This window comes from Tursiops truncatus, chromosome 4, assembly GCF_011762595.2.
Source record: "Tursiops truncatus isolate mTurTru1 chromosome 4, mTurTru1.mat.Y, whole genome shotgun sequence".
NCBI lineage: Eukaryota > Metazoa > Chordata > Mammalia > Artiodactyla > Delphinidae > Tursiops > Tursiops truncatus.
In genome coordinates, this window is record NC_047037.1 from 109,338,632 (window position 1) to 109,362,778 (window position 24,147).

The window sequence follows — 24,147 nt, forward strand, 5'->3', positions numbered from 1 at the left end:
TGGAAATTCTCTTGTGGCAGTAAGCTAGGACATTTATAGGGCTCACCTCATTTGTTTTTCATCTCTCAGGGATCACTTTCTTTGGTTGCCTGATGCCCAGCACCTTGATTTGATATTTTTGTTGTTATTGTTTCATATAAGACAGTAAATCCAGTACTTGTTACTCCATCTGACCTGAAGCTGAAGTCCCAGCTGATCTTAACAATGGAGGTGGGTGATAGGAAGATTAAGAAACTCTATGCATAGTTCTTTTGTAGAAAATTCAGCTTATGGTAAAATATTGAATCAAAGTTTCTTTATACATACACATACATATATATATCTTTTTAATTTAAACTACATTCCCCATACTCTGGAGAAGTATCGATTTTAATGAGCAAGAAATTCTATTCCAAATACTGTTCACAAAAAAAGAAAAAGAAAAAAACAAACCTAGATACTGCACGAATATCTGTCATTTAATAAGTAGTGATAACTTCACAGAAATGTGTACCTCAAATCCCATCTCTACAATCCTTTTATATTGGAGCTATTCTTAGATTTTCTGACCTCATCCTACTAAGGAAAAGTTTCAACCTTTCTCTGTCAAACAGTTTTTTTAGCTCAGAAGTACAGTATAACTAGTAGAACAGTGAGTCGGGTAAAATGATAAACGCTCTCCTGAAATAATTTAATATGGTTGGTCTAGGAAATGTTACCTTCCCACATAATAGTTAATTTAGGAAGTGTTCATAAATGTAGGCAAGCAGGGATATCTGCAAGATTGATTATCTCAAGAAAGTTCTCAAAAGAAGTTTTGACATTGGTAAGTTTATACCTAGATTGTCAATTTTATGTAAGGACAGAATCTTTGTTAAAAAAAAAATCCTTTAATACCAATATCAAGTTAATAACCTGTGTTTCACTGCATTGTCTTTGAATACTGTGAGTCATTTCAAGTTTTAAAGGCATTATTACAACTGCTAATAGAAAGAAAAGAGCATAAAAGAAAAGAAAATCTTGAAAAATAGAAGACATTTCTAGAAAAGATGGAAACATTTGAATGAAAATAGACGGAAGCAAATAGTGGAAGAATTAACAAACTGAAAAGAAATTTCCAAGTATTCAATGGCCTACGCTTCTCAGCGTTGTGTGAAATTTTTGTATTAGCTACTAAAATGAAATAACTAGTTAGAAAGACAAGTAGAATGAGGAGTTGCTATTAAATTATTTTAAAAATATAATAGTATAGGGAAAATGATCTCAAAAGGAGAAAAATTCTTAAAATCTAGGCCATTTATCTGTGATTTTCTGTATTTCCTAAAGTTCTGTACTTTAAACTTTGTGGTACATCACATAAAGACACTTTTTTTCACTGAAGATCAAGTTATCAGCAAAGTACAGATGGCAATTAAAAATTTCTAGTTCAGTGACAGGCACACATTGTTCTTTTAATGAATCAGATTATCTCAACTTTGTAAGGATTAATTAGGTACTTGTAGCAGTTCCTTTAAATTTCTCAGAACACTATGCCACCAGATAACTAAGTGGCAGCCTTGTAAACTCAAAGAGTTAAGCTCAGAGAATCTATTACACTTAATTCCAATAAGAGTCAGAAATTTTTGATTAACTATGATATTACTAAAATATTAGCATATATTTTTATTAACATTAAGGTTTGTGTAAGCACTAAACACCGCTGGGGAAAAAGGGGGGGAAATGAATATTGCAATAATTTTTCTTTTAGAAAAAATTAAAATCATAGAAAAATAGTTTTTGAAACCTGCACGTATTTTCTCTCCAAAATCAACAAATATTAATATTTTATCTTAGTTAACATTATAAACATAAAAACAGTTATTTTCAAATAATTTTAGATTTATAGAAAAGTTGCAAAGACAGCACAAAGAAGTCCCATATACCTTTAACCAGCTTCCGGACATTTATCAATCCTAAGAAATTAACTTTGGTATAATACTATTAACTGAACTGGATATTTTATTAATATTTCATCTTGTTTTATTCCAGAATCCATTCTAGGACACCACTTTACTTTTAGTCATCATGTATGCTTCAGTTGGTGACAGTTTCCCAGTCTTTTCTTGTACTTCATGACCCAGACGATTTTTAAGAGTACTTGGTCAGGTATTTTGTAGAGCATCTTTCAATCTGGTTTTGACTGATATTTTCTCATAATTAGGAATTCTCAGTGGATTTTGGGAAAGACTCTCAGAGGTGAAGTATGCTTCTTATCAAATCATATCAAGGGGTACCTCATATCAACATGTCTTGTCACTTGTGGTGTTAACTTTGATTGCTTAGTTAAGATGGAGTCTGACAGGTTTCTCCACTATAAATTTCCTATTCTTCTGCTTTCCATATTCTATAATTCGGAAGCAAGTAACTAAATCCAGCTCACGTTTCAGTGGAGGAGAATTAAGCCCCACTGCCTAGAGTAAGGAGGCTCTATATAAATTATTTGGAACTTTTCTGAAGGAAGATTTTTCCCTTCTCCCCCGTTTACATATTTGTTCAATCAATTATATACATTTGGGTATACTCATTGATATTTACTTTGCTCTTTTGGGTTATAAATACTACTACTATTAAGAGTCCAGTACTACTCTTATTTATTTTATTGCTCAAATGATTCCTGCTTTGATCATTTGAGGACTCTTTCTGAGGACGACTTGAGGCTCCTGTGGTCCTTTTGACATGCCCCCATATTCTTTTTTTAAAAATCATTGTTTTACTTTCTGGCACTATAAAATGCTCCAGGCTTATCTTGAATTTCCCCTAGCCACTCCTTGAATCAGTCATTTCTTCAAGGAGCCCTGGTTCTTTTTATTGGGGAATGGTGTTTAGAAACTAAGATCTGGGTGCTGGGTATGCTTGTTGTTACTGGGGTGTCACTGCTTCCCTATCCTCTCAGCAGACAGAGCTAAGAAATATATGTATTATACAAACCAATGTATACACATTCTTTGGTATTGATATTTCTGTGTGTATGTGTGTGTGTGTGTGTGTGTGTGTACCTGAGTTCATATTCCTATCTCTGACTCTAGCACCACAGGGTCTATGCTATCTTTCCCCCATTGCTTATTTATAACCTCATTCTCTGACAGCCAGAAACCTGGCTTCCATTGTCTACAATTTATTTACTTATTTTTTTCAATTGTGGGACATGCAGAGTAGCCTAGCAGAATTGCAGAATTCCTAGCCCATACCCTTGTGAAAAATAAATTTACCAATTAGATTACAGTGTTTATGTATAGTTCTTTATTTTCCCTTACAGTATATAGTCAAAACAGTGTTTTCCAAAGTTAATTTATGTCAGCTTCTTTTTTCTCTATAATTTAGTTTTAAAGAGAACTTCCTTGGGAAAAAAAAGACACAATTATATACTATATGGAATTTAGAAATGTAATGTTGCAAAGGCTAATTTTGAAGATGACTGTCATTAATTTTTACACAAGCAGTATCCTAAAGCATTATAATCTATCATAATTATAACTCACCCACCCCAATATTATCAGAGCTCTTTGTCCTTTGGGTGGGGCAATTAGGAGAGTCCTTCTATTGGGCTGAAGGAAGAGTTGGGAAGGCTACCTGCTGTAACTTTTATTAGATATAGTCATAATAGCTCAATTTTGCCTTCTCCTCCTAAATTAATTGAGTTGACTTGGGCCAGTACCTTTCCAGTGATGGTCTTGATATTATCATACTGTAATGTCATATCTTCCCAATGATATGCTTTACTACAATCTATACTATAGAAGATGAAACTGAAGTTTTGAGAGTGACTTGCCCAAGGTCATATGGCTCATAAATGACGGAGTTTGAGTCTAGAATTCAAATATGTTCAAAGTCCAAAATATGAGAAATTATTATTCTCAGGTTAAAACTTTATGTCCTATAGCAGAATATGGTATGACTAGGTTTATGGTTAAAGCATCCAGATTATTTTGCTTTAGTAAATAGGCATTTTATAGTCTTTTGAGCCATCCTTTGCCTGTTTCTTTATTGTCAGTGGGCTCAACATATGCAACTCCAAAGACATTTCTACCTAAAGAATATGTAACAGGGTAGTATCCTAGCCAACCTCCCCACCCTTTACAATTTGTCCTTCAATAACTTGGCATGGTCATCTTACAATGCAATTTGAATAGGTCAGCATCTCTGAAAAGGCCCTATGTGAATAATTTAGCTTTGACCTTGAACATGTAAAACATAAATTCTAATTATTTTTAAAACGTTCCAAGTCAGTATAATCCCTTTTTTTAAAAAATGAGAATTTGGGAGTATCTAGCTTGTACTCATCAGGGTACTTGCAGATAACAAATTTTCTGTGAAGAGTTCTGGTTCTGTCTAGCACAAAGCTTATCAAACTACAAGTGATGAAGGAAAAGTTATTTCCCCCACAATCAGTCATGTATCACTAGTTTCATAAAATAAAATTAAAATCATTTTTTTAGAGAAATAAAAATTATAAAATGTCAAATACAAGCCCACATTTTTTATATTATATATTTCAGATATAAAATTATTCAAATTGACACTGAAGTTTTTAAGCACTTTCTCTCAATTCCTATATCTTTCTTTATGGATTGGTAACAAGCATTTGTTTACTAACATTGATCCAAGGAACACACTGGTTCCTGGTTAGAGAGTTTCTTTAGAAAACCTCAGTTCAGTGTTAGTGTCCACCAGAACCTTTGTACTAATCTAGATTATTGCAAAGTTTGTATATGGAACACATCACTGTCCTTTGCTATTGTTTTGCCTTTGAAGAAATATAAATGCTAGCATTTATTGAATGATTATTATATGCTATGTTCTAAATACCTTATATGTATTGAGCCATTTAATCTTCTCAATATGAAAGCAGACACTATTATCATTCCCATTTTACAGAAATGGAAATTAAGGCACAAAGAGATTAACTTGCCATGGTCACACAGCAAGTGACTGGCAGAGATCTAAACCCAGGCAGCCTATTTCCAAGGTCTATGCTCATTACAACAATAACATACTGCTATCCATAGGAAAAAACTATCTAGGAAAGCCCTTTGTAGTTAATCTAAAATTGGATTCCAAGTATATTATTCAAAATGTTACTCAATACACATCATTTATAGATTTCTAACTAGTAAAAACAATTCAAACTTTATGGAATTATAAATACCTAACATCTTTCCTTCTTTGCTTTTGCTACTTCTAGGAACCTAAGAACTAAGGTCTGAGCTCAAATGTCATGGATTTTTTCTGTTCTGATTTGTTGTTTTTTTGCTTTTGTCAAGTATTGTTTCATTTAACACAAGTATTTTTATTAACTACCTCAAATCCTATTTTTGAATAGGTGGTATATATATAAGCCAATTATTGTTCTAAAGCAATCCCTCAGCCATGTGATTTGCGGCTTCCCATCTGCAATCATTGAGAACTCATTTTAAAAAAACTGAATAGGTCTATCAGTATCCTAAGGCTGTCAAGACCAATTACCAGAAACTAGGTGAGTTAAAACAACAGAAATTTATTCTCTCACAGTTCTGGAGCCCAGAAGTCTGAAATCAAGGTGTTGGCAAGGTCATATTTCCTCTGAACGCTCTGGGAAGAATCTGTTCCTTGCCTTTTCCACCTTCTGGTGCCTGTTGGTATTCCCTGACTTGTGGCTGTATCACTCAAATCTCTGCCTTCACAGTCACATTGCCTTCTCTTCTCTGTGATTATCTCCTCTGCAGTTCTCTTCTAAGGACACTCTCATTGGATTTAGGACCCATCCAGATTATCCAGGATGATCTCCTCAAGATCCTTAATCTAATTGTATCTGCAAAGACCTTCCCCAAATAAGGTAACATTCACAGGTTCTAAGGATTAGAACATGGGCATATCTTTTGGGCGACCACCATTCAAGCTACTATATATAATAGGTGATGGGGGTAGGAGGTAACTTCCTATAAGCATATTACAAGAGGCTTTAACCCATGGGCTTTGTGACAAATTTTATATGATAAAAAGCCCCTGCCCCCGCCCCGCTACCCCATTTTCTGGCTCTCTGCTTGGTTCTGGACTGGCAAGGTTTGCCAGAGACCTGAGTTTCATTTAGGTAAAGTTGACAGATACATTGTTTTAATTTTTTTTGTTTAATTTTTAAGTCTTTAAAAAAAACTTGCATTTATCCTTCATAGTCACCTTCCTGAAAGGCAGTATAAAATAGTTCTCCTAGACTGTAGAAAGCAGTGTGTTATTAACTATTATTCTGAAGAATCGCTGCAATCTTTTCAGAATGACTCCATTACGATAAGCTCAGCTACCTGATTCTTTCTTACAAGATCTTGCACCTGAAAGTTTGCAAAACTTTCAAATAAGAAACAATTGAGAAGTACTGAAATTTTCAGATATAAAATAATCACTAGAGATAACATAAAGGCAGAAAGGATGCCTGTACTTTGAATGAAATAAAAATGACTGTTTTTCTTGAGTAGGTCTGAGGTAAAACGAAATTGCTTAAATTCTAATGGAGAGGACCAGATGCTCAGAGGATCTGCCACAAAAATTAGAGCCTTTCACCTTTATGTTACTGGTTCTCATACAACTTAGGACAAAAGTAATTGAAAAATGATTATCACCTAAAAACAATTAAATACCATCTCCGGAAAAGTTGTTCGCCTCACTCTGGTTTCCAGGTGGTAACAATCACCATCACATTGAACACTCACCACTTGGCCATCTAAGTAGAGAGGTGAGAGGGTGAATGAGTCTGAAGACAGAATGAACTTCTCTTCCTCCAGGGTCCCCTGAGAGGCTTGGCAGGTGGTAAAGGGGACGTTTGGCTGGCCATTGCCTCTGCTGAATTTAATCCAGAAATAAGTGGATGTCAGTTTAGAGACTGGGATACCGATACTTGCCAGCCATTCGATCCACCTTTTCAATGGAGAGTCTTAGTTACAGTCTTATGCAAGATAAACTGTTAAACTACCTTTATGAGTTGTAATTTATACACCATAAAATTCACCTTTTTAAATGTATAATTCAATGATATTTTTATAAATTTATAGAATTGTGTAACCATTGCCTTATCAAGTTTTAGAATATTTCAATGGAGAAATTTCAAGGAATATATATCTAATTAAATTCCATTACTTCAAAGAAGATAATACTTATAGTACTGAGGGGCAGAGGGAGAAAGAGCAAGAGGAAGGAAGACAAATAATAGGACTTTAAAATTTCATTAAATTTTAAAATATGGTATGAGTACAACTGTATACTATTTGAGCTGTCATTGTTTAAATTTTCATGTATGAATTGTCTAATATTGTGAATATCTTAATGGATTATATCAAAGTTCTTTACGTGATCATAATGCTTTACTATAATGCCTTACAAATAGTAGGCATTCAAATATTTAATTTGTAAAATAAATAAAACTACCCATCCTCATGTTTCCTCCATGTTTAAGTATTCCATATCCAGAATCAATGAATAAGTTAAATATTAATATGGAGAAATTGGAATGTGTGTTATGGATATAGGGATGGAAAAGCCATACTTTCCTCCTAAAGTAAGTATATTATCCATTAATAATAACAGTAATAATTATAGCGAACACATATAGTGCTTACTATATGATAGACACTATCCTAAGAACTCATTAAATAATTAACTATTCTTATTTAATCCTCACTATACTTTGCAATTAAGAAAATGAAGGTATAGGGGATGGACCTAGAGAGAAGGGAAGTTAGAGAGAGTAAGACAAAAATCATATGATATCACTCATATGTGGAATCTAATTTAAAAGAATGATACAAATGAACTTATTTACAAAACAGAAACAGACTTAACAGATATCGAAAGCAAACTTATGGTTATCAAAGGGGAAATGTGGAGGGGTGAGGGATAAATCCGGAGCTTGGGATGACCACACACAGACTACTATATATAAGATGGATAACCAACAAGAACCTACTGTATATCAAGAGGGAACTCTACTCAATATTCTGTTACAATCTATACAAAAAAAGAATCTAAAAAAGAATGAATATATGTATGTATATAACTGGATCACTTTGCTGTACACCTGAAACTAACACAACATTGTAAATCAACTATACTCCAATAAAATTTAGAAAAAAAGAGAAAATGAAGGCATAGAGAGGCAAAGTAATTTGCCAAGTTTTACGTGGGGTTGCTCTGATGAGAACTCAGGCAGTCTGGATAAGTCCAGTCACTGCTCTTATCTAACCACAAACAACTTTCAACCACTTTTTGTCAACCACTTTTCTTATCCTTGCTAAATCAGTATCTAGCACTAACAAAGATCTTTTAATTCCCTTATTGTTTTAACCACCCTTACTAACTGAATTCCATGGCTAAGTTTTATGTGACATGGTCACCAGCACAAGTTTCTCAGCCCTACTAATCTTCTACTATTCTCATCTTGTAAGTGTCCAACTCTAGCTTCATTCAAACTTATTTTTTTGAGCTCACACACCCAGCTTAGCAAGCAATGAACAAAAACTAATGGTTGGGCCATGTGGCACTATTTCAGGTGTCCGATATCCAGCCTCTGTTGTGCTCTCATCATTATTCAGGAATCCTCTTGTGCTTGACTTGTTTTCTTTCTCATATCTCACAGTGGCTAAAGATCTTTATTAGCTCAAATTCTGTCACAACTTTCTACACTTTTCTTTCTCAATAGATGAGAAAAAAATGATCCACAGTTCCAAATCTTCAGATTAAATAGGAAAACTGAAAACTGCCCATTGGGTTTAGCAGCTAGGTGATTTTGCATGTTTTGGAAAGAGGAGTTTCAATATAGTAGAAACATAAGTGAGCCCACAGTGTGTCAAACAATAAATGAGACAGTCTCTCAAGCACTTGTCAATGAAGAAAGAGTGTTATGGTCAAGGGAGAGGAAGAGAATTGAGGGCAGGGCTGCCACTCACCTTTGTGATTTAGGAAGAAGTGCCTCCTGTTGGTGGGCACACTCCTAAGGTTTCATAGCTTGAGGAGGGAGAGGCACCTTCATGCAAAGGAAATGCCTCTTCTTCCTCAGGGCAAATACCTTCATTTGCCCTCTTGGTTGGGCATACCTTATGCAGTGTATGGCCTGTAAAATTGTGATTGCCTTGCATGAGGAAGGGTTTTTGTTTCTACAGTTATGGAGTTTTGTTTGTTTTTTGGTATTCCCCAGAAGCAGTCTGGATGTAGGTATGGGGAAGGCAAAGTCAACAACTGTAGGTTGAGGTTTTGCCATGTAAGTATGGTAAGGATACAAGATAGTTAATAACACTGGCAAGTTTCATGGGCAGTGGAATCTAGGATGGGTAGCAAAGGAAAATGTGGCAGACATGATTATCCATCCTGCTTTTCCATGTCAGTTGAATCACCATTTTATCAAGATGTTGGGCAGCAATGCAGTAAGGGAAGGTGGACCCAATTCAAGTAGTGAATCACAATTAATTTAAACCAAGCATGGTAGTCATAGTCCTCTATGTCAGTGGTGTAGGGGTGGGTATGTGACCTAGCTCTAGCCAGAGCTATGAAGGAGTTTTCCCTTAGGCAAAGATGCACGGTATAAACATTTTCCTTTTCTTTAAATGTGGCCTTATGAAGAAGTGCCACTTAGAGCTGTGGCAGCCATTTTATAACAATGAGGAGACAAAATTGAGATCAAAGCCTACACAATGAGGAAATGAAAGAACCAAGGAACCTGGGTTATCAATGACATTATTAAAGATAAAAGGGTTATTATCACTCTGTTCTTTCTGGAATTTCTCCTTTGTCTTCTCAGAAACCACATTCTCCTTTATCATCACTGCTGGTTTTTATTTAAAGTTACTTACTTTCTACTTCTCTCTCTAGAGTTTGGTCACAGATCTCTGTTTTTCTTTTTTTTCTCCTAGTAATTTTCAACAGGGTTATCTGTTAGTTTTAAAGAGTATATTTCATATTATTTATACTTTAAAAGTTCTTTTTTGGTATTTTAAAAACACCTTTACTGTGCTATAATCCACATGCCATGCACCTACTTAAAGTGTACAATTCCAATAGTTTTGAGTCTAGCCTCAGAGCTCTGCAACCATGACCACAATCAATTCTAGAAAATTATCATCAACCCTAAAAGAAACCCTCTCCCCATTAGCAGTCATTCTCTATTTCCTTCAGCCCTGGGAAACCAATACTCTACTTTCTGTCTCTACAGATTTACCTATTCTGTGAGCTTTATGACACCTGGGACTTGTATTATTCATCACTAATCCCCAGTACCTAGGAAACTGGCTGGCTCATGGGATTTCAATGAATACTTTTTCAATAGTGAACAAGGTAGAATGGGTCCCTGCTCTCTTGGAGTTTACATTCTAAAGTGGGAGATCAATAAATAAAAGACAAAAAGATACACAAATTTTGTTAACTGTTGCATAGGAGAGAAGATATTGAGATATTTAGATAGTGGAATTAGAGGCTTCTCAGAGATGAGTCGACATTTATGGTGAGACCTCAATGAACGCTGGGAAGGAAACAGCTATGGGAAGTGAACTCTCAATAGAGAGAAGGGCAAGTAAAGTCTCAGAGGCTACAAAGTGCTTAGTGAGTTTCAGGAAAGTCAGTGTGACTACAGAATAGTAAAGCCAGAGAATGATAAGCAGTGGAAAGGTAGGCAGGGACCAGATTATGGAAGCCTTGTTAGGGAAGAGTAGGGAGTTTATTTTTAACTCCAGGTGAACCAAGCATGCCATTTAAATTGTATGATTTATTCCTTGCATAGAGCCTTATGGTTCAAACTGTGCTTCCAACCTGCAGAGGCAGCATCACCCCTGAGCTTGTTAAAATTATAGAATATGAGGCACCACTCAGAACTGAAAGTCTGTTCTTTTAACAAGATCCCTAGGTGATTCATATGCACATTAAAGCTTGAGAAACACTAGAGAATGGATTGGAGGTGAAAAAGAGAAAGGGGAAGCCCTTAGATATGTTAGTCCAAATGAGAGAGGAAGGCTGCCTGCATTAAGAGTGACAGCAGAAAGGATGAGAAGACTGACTTAGGGTATGTCTTGGAGATACTTGGTTTAGGACTCTTAACCAGCTAAACACAGATTTCAATAGGCAGGATTTATGAGAAAAGTTTAGGATTGGAGATACAGGTCTGTGGGTCTATTGGGTATCCTGCTTCTGAGTTTCAACTGTTGTTTTATAATTTACAAATGTTTGCATGTTGTCATCTTTATGGGAAATACGACATGCCTTTCTGAAGGTTTTCCAAGTCCTCCACTCTTTCACTTTGAGGCCCTCTGTTCCTAGATATCTTTCATCAAGTCCTTATTAACTCCTTCACAAAAAATGTTTTGAACATTTTAAAATTCAAGGTCCATGACTGATCAACACGTCCTTCTCCATAGCCCCTTGGACTGTCCACACCTCGAACTTAACTGGGACAGATATACTCCAAGCCTCTCCAGTTTCTAAGTACAAAGTAGCTTGGAAACTCCTGCGTTGCTGGGCCCAATTGTCTCGGTGCACAATTCTGTACTCTTTAAAAAGGATCTGTGAGCTAGAAACCCGTCAGTTAATGGGAATGAAAGAGTATAAGTTCCAAGTGGGGTAGACTACCTAGCGACCCCCATTCTTAGGCCTTATCACTTCGTTAGTAAGTGGTACAGCTGAATTCTAATGCTCTTCCCTGTATCGTTTGTCTCATTAAGAATAGTTTAATTGTTGAAACGTTTGTTTACAGCAATTATTTTAAAAGGCAAAAGGGCCTTTTTCTTTCTTTCTTTTTGAGGTTATGGGGAATGGTAAAAGTTTTCATAATTCCAATTCTCAGTCGTTGGTAACCCAGAGAATAACACCAGAACACCAGAGTATCTCTGGGACGATTACAGGATTCTCTCAGAACTTAGAGAAGTCCCTTCCAAGAAAACCATATATCCATTTGAAGGGCATGCCGCCAGTGAGACTTGTTCAAAGAAAGAAAAACTGGGGGGGTTGGGGAGTGGCACGGCGGTTCTCCGCAGCCAAGAATGGGGCAGGGTAAGAGTGGTCAAGGCTGAGCGAGGTCCGCTCAGGACCGCCTCCTGGGGTGTCCTGGGCACCGGGGCAGAGACGCAGGGGGAGGAAGGGGCAGGTCTCCGCGGCCTCCCAGTGCGAGCCGCGTGAGTAGGCGGAGAGGCCTGGCGCCTCCTCCCCTCTCGGGACGTGCGTCCGGGGATCACTCCGGGTCCTGCTCCTCCCTGCCGGCGGGGGGAGAAGTGGGACAGGCGGCCGTCCTCTCCGGCTATAAAGGGACTGGCCCTCCTGCGGCTTGCCTAGGCTCGCCTGGGCGTTCTCCCGGCTAGAGCTCCCGCTCCCCCTCCACTCGACCCTCTCGGGCCTCGGCTACTCGGGCTGCGGCGGAAGATGGCGGCTCCGGCGGGTCACCCGGCTCGGGAGGCTCGGTCCGAATGCTCTGAGGAGGCGCTGGCCGCTGCCTTAGCGGACGTGCCCGAACTAGCCCGACTTCTAGAAATAGACCCGTACCTGAAGCCCTTCGCTCCGGACTTCCAGCGCAGGTACAGCCATACCTTGGTACTGTCCCCCGACTCACCCCGCCCCACACCCCACTGCCCACCCCCACCTCCTCCACAGAACCCAGCAGCCCGCCTTCCAGCCGCGAGCTTGCGGCTGGGAACGCCTGTTGGCTCTCGGACGTGCGGGCCCCGCCCCTCGCCGGCTCCACCCCCGCCGTCCCCGCCCCCCACCTTGGTGGTAGCAACTTCCGGGCTTGGGCGACGACTTGAGTCCGGTAATTGGGTTGAATGGCTTCCGGACTTGTGGGTTGACAACTCTTGTCGATGGACTAGAGGCAGAATCGCTGAATAAACTTTCCTCATCCCTTTCCCCTCCCTTCGAATCGGCAGTTTTGCGCCACTGGGTGTGTGCTTTGGCTGCCAGCACCCGTTTCCTCAGGTGCTGGTGCGGAGTTAGGCAACTGCACTGCAGGTTTTCTGACCGTTCCACGGACCAGAGTGGTCCTGTGAATTAGCGGGTGCATAACACCTCGCCTGTGTAATTGCGTTTTTAAAGCCTTCTCGCTTATTTTATAGCAAATACTGTTATTTTATATAGGATTCTTTCAGGCAGCTTTTCTTTCCTTGTTAATATTCTCCCTCTCAGAGAAGATTAAGCTTATCTTGGTCTTTGTTTTTTACCCCTTGGGCCATCATTGACGAGTACTAACCCGTGTTTGGCATTGCCATCCTGAAGCTGGAGAAAGGCGAGGAAAGCCAGACTTCTAGAGGCCCACTTAGTATGCTTTACTTTTAGCTTGTCTCCTATCATGCTGAAGTTGCTAGGATAATAATTGCAGTAGTCAGCTGAACTTAAAAGGTATAATTTTTAAGACTAAAATAGTTGTTATGTTAGTTATAGTAGTTATATTTGTGAGATAAGCACATTGTGATTTAATGGTTTCTGCCCTTTTAGCAGAGCCACTTGAAAATTACCATGGCAACAGAATACCTAGTCACAGTTTCAAGTAATAGAAAACTTCTAGTAGTTACTTGGCAAGAAGCAGCATTGGGGGTAATGAAACATGGTTGATTTGGAGTTTGGGAAAATAAAAGTCTTAGGTTCATGACCTGGCATTGTCACTTATTACCTGTACTCAATTCAGCAACTGTTTATTAAGGGTCCTTTAGGAACAAAAAGTAAGGGACACAAAGTTGAATACAACACTTCATTCCAGAGCTTGTATATCCTAATGCATGGGTCCTCAAAGGAGTCACCTTGAGCTGTTGCTAAGTTAATCAGATGTTGGGCCTTTATGTAAGTCATTTGGGGAGCAGCCTTGTGAAATTGCCTTCAGTGTTTACAATATGTGCTTTCAAAGAAATTTAGTGTATAATCTTCATTGTTCAGGATTGGATTTGATTTAGAAATAGTAAAAAATTTTAGAGCAAAAGATGGTGATCCGACTTTTTTGATGACACTAATTTACTTGGATGCTTTGTAAAATGACACGTAAGACATTTCTAAAAGCAGAGTTGTGGAAGTGTTTTGTCTCCGTTTCTCCCCTCTCTGTTTTAAAAAAATGATTACAAGTAGACAAACCTCCCTTGTTAAGTGTTTCTTTCATGTAATTCACTTCAGCTCCGTTGGGATTGAAGCAGTTTTGATCCTCTTTCATGGTTTGTCAGAACTAATGAGAGGGACAAAGGCCAGAATAAAGAAGTGGGAGCACTCCAGTGTTCTTGATGAAAAGGCTGGTCCAGTGGGTCCTTGTGCCTCACTCTGACCTGGATTCTACTTCTGGCCTTGGTTCTGAGTAATTGCCATTTTCCAGCACACATGTTCCCTTTAGGCATATCAAATAGTAATTTGGCGTTTGGCAGGAGTAACTTTTACTGTTAGCATTTGAAGAATAAAAGAATTTCTCCTTCCTTAAGTGTGGTCCTGATTACTTTTCCTATTTTCCATTCATTTCTAATAACCCACTTAGGCAGTGTGTCTTTGGCCTAACACAAATATACAACCAGTCAAACGTAGATGCAAAGTATGCTTACTAAGGAGTGAAGAAAATTTAGGGTACAAATAGCAACAGTATAATGGTGATAGGGGAGGCGGTTTCTCATTGATGGACTGTCTTATTCTTTCCCAAACACTGTGTCTTCATTAGAAATTCCATTATGTACCTTTGTTCTTGTTTACCTTTTCTGTAACTGTAGGAATGTTGAGTCAAGCGTGAGGGTTAGTGAATTACTCTGTGCCGTAAAATAAAAATTAGACATTAGCGTGGGTGACAGGCCCTGTGATGTCTCATTGATTACCTCCTAAGATAGGATTTTCCTCTTGGCTTTCCTGCTTTTTTCACCTGTTATTTGTGCTGCAATTAGTTGCTGTATCATAATTCCAACATCGTAGTGTTTTTAAAAAAACATTATTTGTCCCCATGCTACATGTCAGCATGAGTCAGGCTCTCCTCATGGCAGTCATTCAAGGATCTAGGCTGATGAAGTCATCATTTTGAAACATGCTTCTACAGTGGCAGGGGCAAGGAACAGAGAACATTTTGAACTAGGCACTATTTCTTACAGCTTTTGCCTAGCAATCAGCCACTTATGCTGATACACATATTGGCCAGTGTAAGTCAAATGTGACTTATCAACCACGTGGGTGAAAGAGAAAACTGACATTTGTGAACAGGAGGATGAACAACACAGTTACAGTAACACTTGTCTATACCCTCTGTTTATATAGTAACTTTTACATATGTTATAGTATTTAATTTAACCCTAATAACAAAACTACAAGGTAGGAAGGGTGGGTATTTTTGTTTTTCCTGTTTTACAGATGAAGAATCCGAGATTCGGTTGTGATGAGTTGTTCACATGGCTTGCTGCAGCTGGGATTAATCTTTCTTTAATAAAATTGTTTCAGCAAATTCACAAAAAATGACTTCTTGGTAATTTAGTGAATACCTCTTTCTTTCTCTTTACTTCTAGCATTGGACATTTTGGACCACTTATTAGATCCTTGAAGCCATGATGTGTACTCTTGCTTTTCTTCCATTATCTCTGGTGGTTTCTCCTCAGCCTCTTTCAGACCATTAGTATAAGAGATTCTCAGGGCTCTTCCCTAGGTTCCTTTATGTATTTCTGTTTTATACACATACTTTCCCTAAGTATTCTCATCCATCCCATGAATTCCATCTATGTACTGAGGCTGCCCACATCTATCTTCACCCTAAATCTCCCCTGGTCTTAGTCTCCTGGTCTTATTTATAAATATCTGCATTTTGATGTACTGTAAGTATAAAACTCAATGTGTATAAAACTGAACTTAGGGTTTTTCATCCCAAGCCTGATTGTCCTTTTATACCTTATCTCAGTGTGTGTTATCCTCCTCTACCAACTACTCAAGCCTAAAACTTAAGACTTATCCTTAATTACTCCTCTCCCCTTCTTTTTATCTCTAAGTCTAGTCAGTAGTAGCTCCTAACTACTTTTCAAGTATATGCCACACTGTATTCCTACTGCTCTTCTACTACTCAAGTTGCTAGCATCTCTAGCCTGGTTTATAAAAACAGCCTCACAGTTCTCCCTTTTCAAATCTTCTCAACAATTCCATGGCTTTTAAGGTACAGTGTAGTCTCTTTCTTGTGACCTACAAAACTCTGTATTATCTGGTTCCTGTCTACCTTTTTAGCCTCATCTTTGGATCGTCCTTCTCACTCTGTACCACCTAATCAGAAGGGGGCTAAGTGTAAAGAGGTAGCTAGGATATCTGGGGGCTATTCTATAAGGGGCACTAAAATATCACTAGAATAAATTGGAAACATGATACCTATTTTACACATGTAGTCCTTTCTTAAATATTGAAGATTTTCATTTTTTATTTTGTGTAGGCTTGTGAGAAGTAAGGAGTCTAGAAGGATCACTGAGTAAAAGGCAGGAGAGGTCAAGAACTAGAAACATTTTCTGATCTTTACCAGAAGAATGATGCTTTTGGCTTAGTAGAAATGAATTAAAAAGGGAACCCATTTCTATATTTAATTTTTATTAATAGAAAATAATTTTTCTCTACCCCATAAGATAGATCTTTACCAAATGTTTAAAGATCAATTTGAAGTGTGCCAGAATATTATCTAGTCTTGGATGCCACCTGTTTTGGTCTAGCCATGGGTCCAGCTATGGCTTTTGTACATGTTATTTCTTCTGCTTGATGCATACTTTGCTTCTGTCTTGTTAGTGCCTGTACGTACTTCAGGACACAGCCTAGAGATATATTAAATGCCTTCCCTGACTTCTTCCCATCCTCACACCTTCTTTGCACCTCTTACCCACCACCTTGAAAACCTGTATTGTAAGGGTGATCATCAATAATCATGTAGTTGTCTTTCTGCTCTTTTGTATCTCCCACTAGGTTATTTGCTCCTAGGGGTAGGCACATTGTCTGTGTTGTTTGCTCACTGTTATATTCTCAGTCTGTAAAACTGTACCTGGCCTACAGGAAACGGTACAGTGTTTGAATGAATAGATGACTGAATGAATGTCTTTTGACTTTTGTTTTTCTCTTTTCTACACCAGTAAGTCTCAGGTAAGCTCACCTTAAGCTAAAAATGTTAGGAATACTAGGATGGACAGAAGAAGAAGCAGTAGTTGTCAGGAGTTATGTGTGGCAGTCTCGGGTAGGGGAGTGTATGTTCAAGGAAAAAGCTAAAAATAACCAGAGAAAATAAAGAAATTTGTTATTAATTAGATATTTCCATATTCCACAGAGACTAAGGGTTTAATCACTGAAGGAATATTCAGTTTGAAGAGAGCCTCAGGTCAAATTGCATGCTCAAGAATAGGAAGACAGGTTTTTGTGAGCTCAAGTGTGTTAAGTATCACAATTACAGTGCACATCTCTATTTTGTTAGAAATGAAAATAGCTTTTACACTGGTATCTAATCAGAATTAGAATGTTTAGATTTCATGTAATAGCAACCACACCAAACTGATTCTCGTGGTGCAGAAATTTTATATTGTAGTTGAATGGTGCACTTTTCTCTCAGTGCCTGGCCAAGTTGTAGGCTCTGAAGAAAGTCAAATGTCAATGATTCTAGAAGGCAAAGAAGAATCCAAAAATTATAAGTCATACCTGGCCTGCTCTTCTGTACTAGTAGCAGATTCCTTTGCACCTTGCAGCTGAGGTCTGTACTAACTCCAGAGTCACTCCTGAATTCTTTACAGTGATGGGCAAGAGGCTGTGACCTCTTCTCATTTTCAAACTGCCTTAAAATGACTCCATGGAGCATTTGGTTTAGTTTAGGCTCTGGTGCCTGCTGCACCATCTCCTGAGAAATGACTGTGTGTGGTAACTTCTTAGAGGATTCAGTTCAGCTCCCACCAGGCTGGCCCTAGTTAGTCAGTGAGATGATAGCACAGACCCTGTGAAATGTGCTATCGTTTTAGATTGATAAGCATATCATGCTGCTGCTATTTAAAAGCATGTGTAAAACTTCAATTATACATTTATAGATATTAAAGGAAAATATGAAAGGGTTTTCAGTGGAGAGAATTGCTGCTCTCAGCTACCTTTCATTCTAAAGTAACTTTACTGTTTTACAGAAGAGTAGATTCTCTTCATGTAGTGATGTCCACTCATCAGTAGATACTCACTACTGTTTAGAATCCAGGTCTTTTTTTTTTTTTTTTTGTGCTCAAGATCCAAGAGCAGCCCCTGTTCTGTTTTGTGTTTAGGGTAGCAAGAACCTAGTACATCAACAGAAGGCAAAATTCCACATTAAACACACGTTGTTATACAATCTACATTCATTAATTTATTATACAATTGACATTAAGTTATGGTGACTTACCTGATCGATTTTTGATGTTTAAAAGATAATAGCTGAGATCCTAAGTTTAGCTTCTTCACATGTGAAATGGAAAAAAAAAAATAAACATATGGCTGAGTGTCCATGTTGCAAAGCACAAGAGCAAGATGAAGCTTGAATTTTAGGTGTTGTAAATGCTAAACAGCTTCGAATTTGAGGGCAACTTAGTCAACCTCTGTGAACCTCAGTTTCTTTTTTTGAAAAATATGGATTGAACCCACCTTATAGGGGTTTCTTGAGGATGAGGAATATATGTAAAGATATCGCTTCTTTAATCCTGTATCCTGAAATCAACCTTCAGATAAATAACCTGACCGGAAATTCCCCACAACTCTTCATTTTGCTGCTTAACAGCATCTTTACTTTAAGGGGTTCCTTCTCTTTCCTAGTAGTGCATTTGTGTGAATGAGGTGAGGAGGTGGTAATTTTAATCATAATCTAGTGGAGAAAGAAAAGAATATGTTTAAATTTTGATCTTTAATTTGGACAGGAAATGATAAGGCAGTTGCCAGTTTACTACAAGCTGAAGGCAAGATGAATTCTGGGACGTAATGAGCACAAAGCTCCCTTTATTGAGAGAGGTAAATGCTACCCTGCAGAAACCCCAAATCACTCTTCTCTTGATCTTCCGTTTCTGTCTTTTCTCTTCTTTCATCTGACTGCTAAGTGTTCATGTTCTTGGACATCAAACAGCTGCAGGGATTTTCTTCCTCCTGAACTCTGGATGCTTGGAGGAATGGTCATACCGAGTTTACTAATAGCAGGAATGACTTTGAAAATAAGAAGAAAAAATACATAATAGCAGCTTAGAAGTTTACAAATGAAAGAATTATCTAGTGGAGTCTGAACTTATGGTCTATTAATAAGAAAAAAAATTTAAATCCCATGTCTTGCCTTGTCTTTTTTATCCTCTCTTTTTTTATTTGATGATTTCAGTTCTTTTCAGTATGTCTGAATTTGCAATGAGACACATAAAACAAAGGAATGGAATACTCATGTGTATTTTAGTAGATCCATTGAAGGATAAATTACAATTAAACAGTTTCTGGGTATGTGCTCTAGGTCTGTAATCTAAAATGTGATAATCAGGGCTTCCCTGGTGGCGCAGTGGTTGAGAGTCTGCCTGCCGATGCAGGGGACGCAGGTTCGTGCCCCGGTCCAGGAGGATCCCGCATGCCGCGGAGCAGCTGGGCCCGTGAGCCGTGGCCGCTGGGCCTGCGCGTCCGGAGCCTGTGCTCCGCAGCGGGAGAGGCCGCGACAGTGAGAGGCCCGCGTACAGCAAAAACAAAACAAAACAAAACAAAATCAGTTACGCGTTTAGGTGTACGTAACAGAAACCGAACATACCCTCAAAGAACGGAAAATCCCGCAAACTGTGAGTTATGGAAATAGAGGTTTGTATTTCTCACAAAGTGGGGGTAAGTGGTTTGGGCCTTAGCATTGACTCATCATTTATCTTTTGGTTCTACTATCCTTAACATATGGTCTTGATTCTAACGTTTAGAAGATGGCTGGGCATATCTAGGGCCCATATCTGTCTTCCTAGTAGGAGTACAAGCTAACTCACTATGTCCATTTTAGCCAAGCATAAATTAGTTTACTTGTAAACTCCATCTCATTCTTTCAGTTTACAAATTTTTCATCAGAGCTGTCCCATGGCATGGCCATCCTTAGCTGAAAGTGAGCCTGCATAATCAAGGCTTTCAGTTGTACGCGTATCTTCCTGAGAAATGCCTTTTTGTCTCATCTGTCACAGTTTGCCTGGGCTCTTTCCTTTGCTCCAATGAGGCGACAATGTCTGGCTAAAGATAAAAAGTCCCAGTGATACCATGCTGTAGTTCCCCAATATCATAGCTGTGTACAAATCTTTCAGAGCAGAATCCAGGCATTTCCACTTCTGAGAGAAGTCTTCAGCCACATCCCTCAGTATCACCAAACTCTGGGGCATGGCTTTCACTCTGCTCTACCTTGTATTTCTGGATTTCTGTATTTCTCTGGATTCTTTTCTTGGGACAAATACAGACACTTTTGCTTGCTCTAGTCCAAAATGAGCCTGTCTGGTTTCGCTTCAGGCCCCTGGCCCAACGATTTGGGGAGCACCTCTGTCTTCTCTTTTTAATTTCATAGATATTTTACTCTTAAAAATAGGAAGTTTTGAGAGGAAATGAGTTTTTCAGTTACTACTAATCTTTTTCATGTTCTCTTGGGCTCATTCAAAAATGATCTGCTGGGCTTCCCTGGTGGCGCAGTGGTTGAGAGTCGGCCTGCCGATGCAGGGGACACGGGTTCGTGCCCCGGTCCGGGAAGATCCCACGTGCCACGGAGCGGATAGGCCCGTGAGCCATGGCCGCTGAGCCTGCGCGTCCGGAGCTTGTGCTCCACAACGGGAGAGGCCACAACAGTGAGAGGCCCGCGTACCGCAAAAGAAAAAAAAAAAAAAAGATCTGCTTTATTTTTAAGTTATTTGGAGAATATTGTATTTGTGGGGTTAGAAAGAAGAAAAGAACTAAAATAAGGATGACAGTTGATGCTCAGTCTTTAAAACATGAATTGTCTTTTGTTACCTAACTACATGCAAGTTTATGGGCTTTCACATTACACTTTTTTATTCTTTTAAAAGATTAAGATGTGTAAGCTTTGTTCTTCAGAACATACCTGCTACAGACTTACCATATCAATATAAGATTTTTATCATCACAGAGGAGCCCAGTATTTCATCTTTGACAGTAGACCAAAGAACAATTTGTGGAAGAATGAGATTCCTCTTTTTTTCCTCTTTTGACTGTAAAGACAGCATAATGATTCCTCTTTGATGTCAGAATAGGTCAATAATGTGTGTGGGGTCATATTAGTTTCTTTTTTTCCTAAGAGGTTATAGGTCTATTATCCATGACCTAAAATGATATTTTAGGCTACTGTTTGGAGGACATGAGTAACTAATGTGTGAGTTACCATTGCTTTTTCACTGTTTTACAATCTTTTCTCAAGAGGATTGGTGATTATTCCAGGATTCTAGAGATTCACAAAAAAATTCATATTCATCATTTCCAAGCATTTTTTCCCCCTCCAGTTCTCATTTTTCAGCATTAACAATCTCTCATATTTTTGTTTGCTTATTTGTGCATTTTTTTGTTTCCATGTGGGAGTCTTCCATCCCCTTGACCATTTCAGTTGGCAGTGCTCTTTTGGTTGTGCAAGTTGTGCTTGCTAGTGAAGCACAGCAGCGTAGTGAAGCGAATGGATCTCTTTTTGTTCAGTTCCCTAAAATGCCTTTTACTGAAAACTATCTGCTATCCATGCGGTATTAGGGAAACCTCTACTCACAAATTCAACACATAAGCAGGAAATACAGAGAAACAAGAGTGTTATCAAAACTGAAGTTTGGTTGTAGCAGATTTAAGGTACCTTTAGAGGACATTAAAAAATATAGTGAATTTAGAGAATTGCAAATTGTGTTAGACTAGATTTAAAAAATTATTTTGAAATAATTATAAACTACAGGAAGTTGCAAAAATAGTACAGAGAAGGCCCCTGTACTATTAGCCAAGCTTGCCCCAGTGGTAATATCTTGCTTAACTGTAGGGCAGTTTCAAAACCAGGAAATTGACATTGATACACTCTGGAGACCTTATTCAGTTTTCAACAGTCTTTCCTTGCACTTCTTTGCAGTTTTATCACAAGTATATATTAATGTAACTGCCACTACAGTGAAGATACAGAACCATTCCATCACCACAAAGGAATTCTGAATTCCTTTATACTTATACTATTCCCACTCCCTCTATCCCTAAACTCTGGGAATTACTGATCTGTTTTACATTTCTATAATATTTTTTCATTTTTTGAATGTTATATAAATTAAATCAGCAAATATGTAATCTTTGAAGATTGGCTTTTAAAAAAAATTTATTGGGGTATAGTTGATTTACAATGTTGTGTTAGTTTCAGGTGTACAGCAAAGTGAATCTGTTATACATATACATATATCCACTCTGTTTTAGATTCTTCCCCATATAGGCCATTGCAGAGTACTGAGTTCCATGTGCTATACAGTAGGTCCTTACTAGTTACCTATTCTATACATAGTAGTGTGTTTGTGTCAATCCCAATCTCCCAATTTATCCCTCTCCCCCTTACCACACACAACCTGCCCCCCCCAACCCGGTAACCATAAGTTTATTTTCTACATCTGTCACTGTATTGCTGTTTTGTAGATAAGTTCATGTGTACCCTTTTTTAAGATTCCACATACAAGTGATATCATATGATATTTGTCTTTCTCTTTCTGACTTCACTTAGTATGATAATCTCTAGGTCCATCCATGTTGCTGCAAATGGCATTATTTCGTTCTTTTTTATGGCTGAGTAATATTCCACTGTATATATGTACCACATGTTCTTTATCCATTCCTTTGTTGATGGACATTTAGGTTGCTTCCATGTCCTGGCTATTGTAAATAGTGCTGCAGTGAACATTGGGGTGCATGTATCTTTTCAAATTATGGTTTTCTCTGGTTATATGCCCAGGAGTGGGATTGCTGGATCATATAGTAGCTCTATTTTTAGTTTTTTAAGGAATCTGCATACTGTTCTCCATAATGGCTGTACCAGTTTACATTCCCGCCAACAGTATAGGAGGGTTCCCTCTTCTCTACACCCTCTCCAGCATGGATTGGCTTTTTTTTTTTTTTTTCACTCAGTATATGCCTTTGAGATCTATTCAAATTGCATATATCAATAGTTCATTCCTTTTTGTTACTGAATACTATTCCATTGAATGGATGTGCCACAGTTTATCCATTCACCTGTTGAAGGACATTTGGATTGTTTCCAGTTTTTGGCTATTAAAAATATTGCAGTGAAGCTATGTTTATTATATATAGGTGTTATTTCTTTGGGAGAAGTTCCTAGAAGTGTAATTTTGGGGTCCTATGACAAATGTGTGTTTAGTTTTGTATGAAATTGCTAAACAGTTTTTCATGGTATCTGTACCATTTTGCATTCCCAAATGTATGAGGGATCTATCTTATCTGCATCCTTCCCAGCATTTGGTAATACATTTCTTAAAGTGTTAGCTGTTATAGTAAGTGTGTAGTGATAAGCCAATGTGGTTTTAATTTGCATTTTTCTTATAGCTAATTATGTTGAAAGTCTTTTACAGTGTTATTTGACATCTTTATATCCTCTTTGGTGAAATGTTCAGTTCATGTCTTTTGTCCATTTTCTAACTGGATTGATTTTTCTTTTTTTTACCTTTGAGTTTTGAGATTTCTTTACATACTCTAGATACAAGTCCTTTGTCAGATATATTTTGAAATTAATTAATTAATTTTATTTTATTTTGTCTTTTTTAGCCGTGTTGGGTGTTCGTTGCTGCGTGTAGGCTTTTCTCTGGTTGCAGCGAGCGGGGGCTACTCTTCGTTGTGGTGTGCAGGTTTCTCATTGTGGTGGCTTCTCTTGTTGTGGAGCACAGGCTCTAGGCATGCAGGTTTCAGTAGTTGTGGCACACGGGCTCAGTAGCTGTGGCTCACGGGCTCTAGAGCTCAGGCTCAGTAGTTGTGGTGCATGGGCTTAGTTGCTCTGGAGCATGTGGGATCTTCCTGGAGCAGGGCTGAACCTGTGTCCCCTTCATTGGCAGGTGGATTCTTAACCACTGCACCACCAGGGAAGCCCCACTCTGTCAGATATTTGTTTTGCAAATATTTTGTCCTAGTCTGTAGCTTGCCTTTTCATCTTCTTAACAGGGTCTTTCATAGAACAAATGTTTTAAATTTTGATGAAATTTATTGATTTTTTTTGGTGTATGGTTT

General features: G+C 38.1%; 1 protein-coding gene and 1 long non-coding RNA gene across 3 annotated transcripts in view; one reads left to right on the forward strand and one right to left on the reverse strand.

The window, feature by feature from the left end:
- The window catches only part of LOC141278603 (uncharacterized), a 37,559-nt gene extending 25,480 nt beyond the window's left edge, over positions 1–12,079 (reverse strand). Inside the window, exons 1-2 of the long non-coding RNA XR_012331560.1 lie at positions 9,828–12,079; positions 6,699–6,828 (exon numbers count right to left, since the gene is read on the reverse strand). This is a non-coding gene — a long non-coding RNA (uncharacterized lncRNA). The remainder of the gene's footprint in view (positions 1–6,698; positions 6,829–9,827) is intronic.
- A 157-nt stretch (positions 12,080–12,236) lies between these two features.
- Positions 12,237–24,147, forward strand: part of GBE1 (1,4-alpha-glucan branching enzyme 1) — a 288,288-nt gene continuing 276,377 nt past the window's right edge. For both annotated transcript variants that reach the window (XM_019922679.3, XM_073804382.1), the window contains exon 1: positions 12,237–12,530. In XM_019922679.3, coding sequence (XP_019778238.1) covers positions 12,379–12,530 — 152 coding nt within the window. In that variant the 5' untranslated portion in view covers positions 12,237–12,378. The remainder of the gene's footprint in view (positions 12,531–24,147) is intronic.